Source organism: Melanotaenia boesemani, chromosome 4 (genome assembly GCF_017639745.1).
Source record: "Melanotaenia boesemani isolate fMelBoe1 chromosome 4, fMelBoe1.pri, whole genome shotgun sequence".
NCBI classification, from domain to species: domain Eukaryota; kingdom Metazoa; phylum Chordata; class Actinopteri; order Atheriniformes; family Melanotaeniidae; genus Melanotaenia; species Melanotaenia boesemani.
The window spans coordinates 858,945-868,321 of NC_055685.1; the positions used below are offsets into that span (position 1 = coordinate 858,945).

A 9,377-nucleotide genomic window follows, 5' to 3' on the forward strand; every position below is an offset into this window, starting at 1 on the left:
AGGGGACCTTTGGTTTTAAAAGGTGAATGAATAAATGTTTGCATGGGATGATATTGTTTTAACAAGACTTTATTATAAAGACACGCATGTACATCTTTCAAATTTTCAATGGAATACTGACATTACGTGTCTAATTCACATTTTATTTTCTTTCCTCTGCAAAGAACAAATAGCAAAAATCTGTCATTTTATAAACAAGTGCCGCAATTTAATTCTCCAAAATTCACACCTAGAGGCTGGAAGGTGAGCTTCTGAATTCAAGTTGAAAAAATAAAAATCAAATGTAAATGATAACCAGAAACCTGAAAATCATAGCAGCATCCTGTTGTTGAAAAAGGAAAGTTTTTTTAAAAATTACTCTAGAGTCTTAGGTATGCTTATATTTTATCGTATAAGGTTTATGTCTGTTTTTTTGTTTGTTTGTTTGTTTGTTTGTTTGTTTGTTGTTTTGTTTTTTGTTTTTTTGTATTCTTCCTTTTGAGGAATAACAAAGAAAATCCCAAACTTTATGAACTCACAGCTTCCACTGAAAATCTATTATTGAAGGCCCTTAAAAGTTGTGAATGGGTCAGTTTCTTATGAGTCCAGGGTAGAAAAATAATCCACTGGTAACCATAGAGATGAGCTTGGCGCCTGCTGCCCTGTGCGTGGTTTAAATATTTCCACAAACAAATATTTTAAATCATGTCTCTACTATTAGATTGAAAGATCTTCAAGAAAATAAACCATTATCAAAAAGAAACCATCTTTAAAACACAGAAGAAGAGAACCACAGTAAGTCACAGCACTTGGAAACGCCATGAGGCCTGGTCTTTGTAGTCCAAACAGTCGGAGGCGTTAAAGCTGAGTTTCCAGGCCGAAGCTGCCGTCTGCTCTTTGTAATCCAGACAGTCTGTGGAGTTGAAGGTGAGGCTGGGTGTGCTGTACGCCTGGTGATGATGGGGTGGGTGGTGGTGGTGGTGGTGGTGGCCTGATGTTTGGCTAATGTGGTGGTGTGGGTGTCCTGACATAGAGCTGCCTGTCATGGGGCTGAGCTGGTGAGGGTGGTGCGGGTGGTGGTGGGAGTGCATGGGTGCCAGGTAGGAGCCACAGTCCACGCCACCGAAGTAGGAGCCGGATGCTGAGGCAGGATAGCCCTGGCTGTATGCTGCGGCCGTTTGGCTGTAGGACACTGGATAGGAGGGCGTGGCTCCGGTGGAAGATGATGACACCGAGCGCTGCATGCAGGAGGCGCTGGTGGGGGCGGCGGGGTCAGGTAGATTAGCTGGCGCAGGAGCCGGGGAGATGGGCGCCGGGCTCCAGATAGATGACACCGGAGAAGTGATGGAGGTAGAGGTGCTAATCAGACCAGGTCCACCAAGTCCAGAGGAGATGGAGGAGGAGGAAGAGGAGGAGGATGAAGACGTGGAGGAGCTGGACACTGCTGGTGGAGTGAACTGGCCGCTGCTGTCTGAACCGGTGCTCTCTCGGGTTGGAGATGACTTCTTCTTCATTGGCTTCACTTTGGCGCTGTTGGTGCTCTGCTGCTGCTGCCGACACTTGGCTCTTCTGTTCTTAAACCAAACCTGACGAAGGAGAAGAGGTTCAGGAGTCACTTCCACATGCCGACAGGGTCGTAGAAACACTGTGTAGACTGAAACACTGGCATTGTGTCATACTCTTTTCTCTCAAATGATCCCACCGCGGAGCTGCTGGTCTGACCTTTAACCTTTCCTCTTAAGCCTTTTAGTTTTTGCTTTTATACATTTATTCGTGTGTTTTACTTTAAATTAGTTGTGAATTGTTTAATTCTAACATATTTTATTCCCATTTTCAGCTGTTTGAGCAGTAGTTGCTTCGTTTAACCCTTTAATGCCCTTTGCATCACTTTGTGGTAAAAACTTTGTATAAAACCCTGTTGTACACAATCTGATACTTGTCTTCTGCCCCCTGGTGGACACCTTTTGTACTACAATGATTTTGACATAAAAAAGTATTAATTATGTTTTGCTCAAGGACACTACGGCATATATTGTGGGAAGCCAGAAATTAAGACAGAATTTTTTGTTTGCGAAGGAGATCAAAATGACCAGTCCACTGTGGCTGGATTTGTAAGCACTCATATAGGACTCGTACTGATTAAAGATCTCCAAACATGGAGATGGAGAGAATTAAAAGAAAGAAGAAAAATAGCTTCAAGGCATAGTTAGAAACAAGTAGCTTCTGAGTTTTGTTTCATGCTGATTTAAAAAGGATTTGTTGACAAGTTGTTGCTTTTTGTGACAAAATACAAAAGAACCCATTTTACCACAAAGAGAGTTACAGATTAGGAATTATATTTATTCAGCTCAATTAACCCATAAAGGCCCGGGCCATGAAAAAATGGTAAGAAAAGTCCAATTTTTTTTAAATACGAGGACTTTATTTGGCCCTTTTAAAATGTAGCAAAAAATTAACATTTTTTGAGGGGGGGGGGGGGGGGGGGGGGGGGGGGGGGGGGGGGGGGGGGGGGGGGGGGGGGGGGGGGGGGGGGGGGTATCTACCATTTATTACCATGTTTAAAAATATTATTATGTGCTTCTGGGTATCTATTAGGGGACAGAAGACGAGTATCAGATTGTGTTCAACAGGATTTTCAGCAAAGTTTTTACCATAAATCGAAGCAAAATGTCTCAGAAACTGTATGTAACAAATATGTCACGCCTGGTTTTTATGGGTTAAATAACAAATTTTCTTTTTATTAAAGAAATGCTTGAAAAAACAGCATCTAAAAAAATCCAGACCATTAACTTCATTTGAAATTTTATTAGTAAACTGCTTTTTCCTTTTTTTAAATTTTATTTCATCATTATTATTTTTGTCTGTTTGTTTGCACAATTTTTAATTTTCACTTGAAAAGTGAAATTTTCAAGATGAGAACATTTGAATTGTTTTTACACTGCTGTGATACGTTTTACTTTGAAAATACCTCAAATTAATAAAGAAAATGAATTTAAAAAGTGATAATTGTTTACATTGAAATTGTGTGTTACATACAATGACATAATGTAGATTAGTGCATTTAAATATTTAATAAAGTGTAAAATTAGGATGCTTATTTACTTGAGTGATTTAGTCTAAATGATTGTGGCTAAATAACACCAGCGTCTTGTACTGGAATAATAAACCTGATATCTGGCCTGTGAGGGGAAAAAGCTCCGTGACGCGGCGGCTTGAAGCCCGGCAGAGGGTTGCCAAAGCAGGCCAACTCTTGAAACGCAAACCACATCAAAAGCTGCTTCTTCAACCTGCCAAAACCTGAACTAAAGTCTCTCCTTTCACCGAGGACTTGTCTCTACTCGATCAATAATAGCTGAAGATTTTTGCTCATTAAAGCTCATCAGGCAGAGGCCTGAGGGGACAGTTAGTGTAACTAGTTCAGTATTAACCCAACTAGAATCTGTGTTTCTAGATGTCTTTTCTTATCTCTTGGAAAACAAATGAACAGACTCGAGTGCATCATAAAAAATCAAGCGCGTCAAATTGAGACCAAACACCTTCAAACACAAACTAAAACAAATAATTGTTTGAAATAAAAACTCAGTTCTCGTTTTATTTTTCTCTCTATTTAAAGTTAAAGTTAAAAACTTGCGCATTTGAAGTTTATGTCACGTCATGTCAGGTGTTTTTTTAAGCTCTGACCTGGACTCGGGACTCCGGCAGGTTGATTTTCAGCGCCACCTCCTCCCTCATGAAGATGTCCGGGTAGCGCGTCTTGGCGAACAGAGACTCCAGGATGTCCAGCTGCGTCCTGGTGAAGGTGGTCCGCTCCCGGCGCTGCTTGCGCGGGTTGGCTGAAATTAAACAAAGAAAAGTTTTTTTAAAAATGGAATAAAGTAATAAATAAAACAAGTCTGTCCAGGATTTCCCAACAGAAACTCAGCTGAAGTGCGGACGAGCCGGAATGGAATAAATTCACATCTAAAGTCTTCAGCTGGTTTTCACTTGTGCTGGACGATTAGATTTGGTTTGGTTTCAACGTTTTGGTTTGTTTGATTTTTCCTATTTCTTCCTCGGAAAATAAAGACAAATGTCTCTTTAGTTCATTTAATTTGAAGGGTGTAATAATTAAAGTCAGTATTCTAAAACTCTGAGTAACGAAGACAAAACTGGTCCAGGTCCAGTTTGCTCAAAGTTATTGAGACATCCAGATTTCTTAAAGACTATTTAAGTTTTAACTCGTGTTCTAAATAATAAAACCATTCTTATAATTAAAAACAACGACAACAAAAAACCCAGTAACACTTGTAAAATAAAATCAATAAATAAATAAAAATAAACGCTAAATAAAACAAGTGCAACGTGATATCTGATAACGGCTAATTTTGGTTTATTGTCTCTGAACCTCACCGGGGTATCCCACAGACGGGTGCAGCAGGTCCATGGCGGCTCCACTCAGGCCGAGTCCGTTCATCCCGTACGGGGCCTGTTTGAGATAAGACATCATGCTAGAAGCAGGACGGGGGACCGGAGTCTGGACGGGCAGCAGGTCCCCGGTGTTCAGGCTGCGTGGCTCCTGTAGGCGCAGATGGGCCAAAAAAATAAGTACAGAAGGTTACAAGTGGCGAAAATAGATCATTTGTTCAGTGTCTAAGATTTAATGGGAGTAACTAAAGAAAACAAAAAAAAAAAATAAATAAATAAAAAGAAAAAGAAGAAGAAAGAAGAAATAAATAAAAACCTACAAATGTGTTTTCGGGTAATAAAACTCGCAATTAAACACACAAACGATTCCAACAATCACTTCAATTTAAACTAAACTATTCTCACACAAGCATTTTTCTTTCTTTCTTTTTAAAAAATAGTTTTTAAGAATTGAATGAAACACGTTGCACGAAGAGTTTAAAAACTTTAAGGTCGGACATAGAAAATAAGTTTAGACCCAGAAGAATCCACGTGCGTACAGTGTGTGAACTTTCACTTTAATTTACTTTAAATAAATAAATAAGTATGAGAAGAAGGAGGAGGAAAGAAGAAGAAGAAGAAGAAGAAAATGGGGGAAAGAAAAGTCCCGGTAGTCAGTTTCACGTGAGTCTGTCTCCATGAATAAATCTCAGTTTGTTCGTGTGGAATAAAGACAGTTTTTATTTAGGGAAAACGGAAAGAAAGAAGGAACCGAGCTCCACTCTCCTGTTAAACTGTTTCCCTGACGTTCCCAGCCATGCTCAGCCCTGTTAGATCTTCACTTAGAATGAATTGAATAACTCCCACTTAAATCAAACTGTAGAGCCTAAAGTTTAACTTGCTGGAGACCTGATAGCCTGACGAGCCAGAAGCAGCTTATTTAGGTTTCCAGTTCAAATGATTTTAATGGTTTTAGTTCATTGTTTTCAGCATTTGTCTACTGAGCCTTTGCAGCTGCTGTTTTCAAAGTTTTTAATGCCGTTTCTTTAGTTATTTGTATCCCAGCTGCTCTGTACTTTCTCTCAAAACAAACATTAATTCAATTTTGCCACCAGAAAATCACAAAGAAGGCTAAATTTAAACTTCCAGATTAAACTGACTGTGAAAAAATCTTTTGTCAAATCAAATAAAACATAAAAACTGTTAATAGAGATAAATCTAAAGAGTAAGAGAGGAAACATTTTCATTTGTGAGTTTAACTTTTTCTTTTTTTCCTGCTGAACTAAACACATAAACAACTTCCTGTTACTGTTGTTGCTTTAAATCAGTGTATTTATAAGAATTTCCGTAAATCCACACGTCTCCGTTCAGCAGTTAGATGCTCAAACACTTTATTTTTTCTTATTTTTTATCTCTTACCTCAAAGATGCCCTGGACCTGAACCCAGACGTTAACACTCCAAATAAAGCCCCAGCTTTTTTCCATAACCACAGGAAGGAGCTGAATTACGCGATGTAAATGCACCAAAACTGTGTGCAAATGAACTGCATTACAATTTAGATTAGATCTGCAGGGTGACAATTAGCACAGGGTTTTATCAGGGAAACAACTGGAGCAGGAGGCCGTGGGCTGAAAAAACCCTGGGGACAATAAAATAAAATAAAATAAAATAAAATAAAATAAAATAAACTTTGGGCTTCTTATGCTTATTTTAAGGAGCTGGATTTCCCAAAAAACAATGGATCCTTTTTCCCCCCCTAATAAGGAATAATAAGGAGGTTTTAGTTTGTTAATAAAGTTCTGGGCGGATTTGCAGGACTTATTTTCTCTTTTTTGTGTTAAACTTACTAAAGGTGGGGTATGACCGAACTTCAACTTAGATGGAAATATAAAATATTTTCTTTCACTATATTTATTTTAAATTGCATACAGTCTATACTTTGTGAAAACAGTCATATATATATATATATATATGTCTCATGAGAAAAAACTATAAATAGTGGAAGGGTCTCACCTTGTTTGAGCTCCTTATTTAAGATTCCTGTTAAACGTAAAAGCAATGAGATCCAGAGTTTGGAGAAGGTATCCACATGAGGGGAATGTTCATTCGGTTATTTATTGGCTGTAAAGCAGGTTTAGTTCCGCGTGCAACTCACACCCATTTCCGACTTACAAATTAACATGTCAAAGCAGGAAAATAAAAAATAACAATAATTGTTCAGTTTGAATCTTCCGCACGTCTTCTCTCCAGCCGGTGTTGACTGACGGGAATTGACGCTCGTCTCTGAGGCCAGCGCCTCTATGAGTCAAAGACGCACGCGGCTCTTCGCCCTCCCAGCCAATCACAGAGCTCAGCGGCTTTGTGTGCCATAGAGCTGGCCAATCAGCTCGCGAGTTTCAGGCCCAAAGACCCGCCCGCTTTGAAGTGAAGGGGCGCCACGTGACTGGTAAGTTGAAAAGTTTAGGTCAGAAAGTTGAAGTCGGTCGGCTGGAAAAACGCAAAGAAAAAATATGATTCTGGCGCTAAAAATAGCGCAAAATATGAAGTTATTAGTGAAGGTAAATATGAAGTTAACTGAAATAATGATCACATTTAAATGAGATGTTGAGGTAAACATAACAGCAAAGGATATAAATACATGACAAATATATTGGTACAAAACCTACAGACACTATGTAGGGCTTTTTAATCATTTTGTTTTTGTTTGTCAACAGGTAAACAACTGTTTAGCTGTGGCTACAAAATAAGCAAGTTCTCCTCAATATCAACAATTTTCCAACAAGCTCTAAAGTATGCAAAGAAATTTAGTTTTTTATTTGCATTACTGCACAATGATCAGTGTAATTAGCACTCAGCTCCACCAAAAAGCCAAAAGAAAGATGATAGAATAAAAACGTTGTTATACGCTAACCTTTTTATTCATTTATTTAGCAAAAAAAATGCTGTAACACTGAGTGTCATTTATCTCTTTATGTAAATAACTTAACATTAATGCAATTTGACTGAAATCAACATATTTGTTATTTATAACTGAGGTGAAGGAGCATACCCATCAATCCCTTTAATAACGCTTTAGATGCTTTCATTTCCACTAATATATGCACATTTTGCAACTTTAAAATATAAATAGCAAGATAAAAAAAACCAGCTAATTAATAAAAAATTTTAAAGTCATTGAAAATCATAAAATAAATAAATAAAATAACATGCTAGAACCAACTGAGAATCCCTGTTCAAAGAAAAATAGCTCGTTCAGAGAAATTCACATGAATTAATGAAAAATATTTGGTGTTTTACTTCTGGTTAAATTGTTTGTGTCCAACAACAATAGTGATTGATGACAAGTAGCAAGATATCAAATGGACAGAGGCAGTGTTGTTGTGAGGGGTTTTGGAGGGTTAATCCCAAATTGCATGAGTATTTTTCTTAATACTAAGCCTGTAAAGCCAGGGATCGGGCAGCCTGACGAGGTGTGTATGAGTGTGTGTGCGTTGGGGAAGGTGGGGGTTAAGTTTGGAGAGGCGTCTTGTCTTTGTCGGTGGTTATTAAGAGCATGATGCATAAAATCCTAAGTTGTCAGAAAGCATGCAGGAGGCTCCAGCTGGTTGCTGCTTCCCACCTTTTAAAGAACCACATGGAACCTCTGCAGAAAAACCTCTAAAAACAGCTGAAAGTACCGAGTTTCTTCTTCAGGGAAACTGCAGCTCAACAAGCAGGTAAAAAGGTGGCACATGGAAAGCACGTGCACGGCTAAAACCACCAAAATACACCGCTGCTCACTGATAAATAACTGGGACCTGGTACTGGATGATTTTACTCCACCAGCGACTCTCAGGTAAGAAAATAACCATTTACTCAGTTAGTGAAGCAGTTTTTTTAAAAGCTTTTTAAAGAGGCAGCACGAATTATTAAACATTTTATAACATTACAGCTAATTCCTGCTTCATTTATAGAGATGCGTTGCTGTCAGTTCTGTTCAGTTTCAGATATTTGAGATAATTTGGTGGGAAGTTTGCTGCTGAATTTAGACATAAGAGTTTTAAGCAAAGTTTGACATTGTTATTGTAAACAGAAGCAGGAAGAAGCTAAATCCCTTTGCTAAAACTTTAAAAACAATGAGAAAGGACAAGTTACTTGTGATGATGCAACACCTCTGCAGAAATAGAAAATAATTTAGGTTTAAATGAGACACTATCACCATTAATATAACGATAATTAAATATCCTGCAAAATAAAATCTATGAGGAAGTTGTGGTTTTTCTTTGTAAAAGAACTCAAATATATTTTAAGGCAATATATACACAGAAATATAAAGAAATTAATTTAGAAATCTTATCAAATTTTCTTTGATTGCTTTTTATGTTATATAACAATTATATAAATAAAGTATTAAAGGTTGTGTGTAATTTCGATGCACTTAAAACAAAAGAATCATTTGTTGCTACAATTAGAACCAAAGGTAAATATCAAATTATTTAAGAACAGCAGTTCTTTTAATTTTTGTATTGAATTGTGTTTAAATGTCCTAATAATTAGTTTTCTTTACACTTTGTGTTGTAATAAATGTTTGTTTGCAGCATCCTGTAGAGAAGAGCTGCTGTGAGGGAGGGAAGCACGTTTTTAGCCAGGATGAGATTTCCCCTGTGGGCTGTATTTGTAACAATGCAGAAATGGCTTAATGCTGCTATTTAAACATCATGGTTGTCCATGATTTGTTTTATAGTTTAAAATCAAGTCATTCATTTGCCTCAGAGGGCCTCAGCTCATCAGAGAAAAAGTGTCACAATGATTTTTGATATAAAAGTATTTAAGCTCAACACATATTTTTCCTTGTCAGTGCTGGTGTCTACACTGCAACACTAATCCTTCATGGACAGAGAATACTTGAAGACGCTACCTGTGTCATCATCTCATCAGAAAGTGGTCATGATGTGTACAGTTCTCTTCAGAAGTTGGCTTAACTTGATATTTAATATATGCTCAGTTCAGCTTCCTGACAGTTTTAACAATACTG

The 9,377-nt window shown here is 37.8% G+C and overlaps 1 protein-coding gene across 2 annotated transcripts; it reads right to left on the minus strand.

The window, feature by feature from the left end:
- Positions 1-351: 351 nt before the first annotated feature.
- LOC121638401 (homeobox protein OTX1 B-like) lies at positions 352-6,623 on the minus strand. Of its 2 annotated transcripts, XM_041983146.1 has the most exons (4): positions 6,377-6,623; positions 4,369-4,534; positions 3,661-3,812; positions 352-1,565 (listed from the first exon to the last, which is right to left on the minus strand). In XM_041983146.1, the coding sequence occupies exons 2-4, from the start codon at positions 4,463-4,465 to the stop codon at positions 780-782; spliced, it is 1,035 nt and encodes a 344-aa protein (XP_041839080.1). In that variant the 5' UTR covers positions 4,466-4,534; positions 6,377-6,623; the 3' UTR covers positions 352-779. The 2 variants fall into 2 exon arrangements, with proteins under 2 accessions (XP_041839080.1, XP_041839081.1); XM_041983147.1 differs by lacking the exon at positions 6,377-6,623 and having other exon boundaries at positions 4,369-4,543.
- Between the last annotated feature and the right edge of the window lie 2,754 nt (positions 6,624-9,377).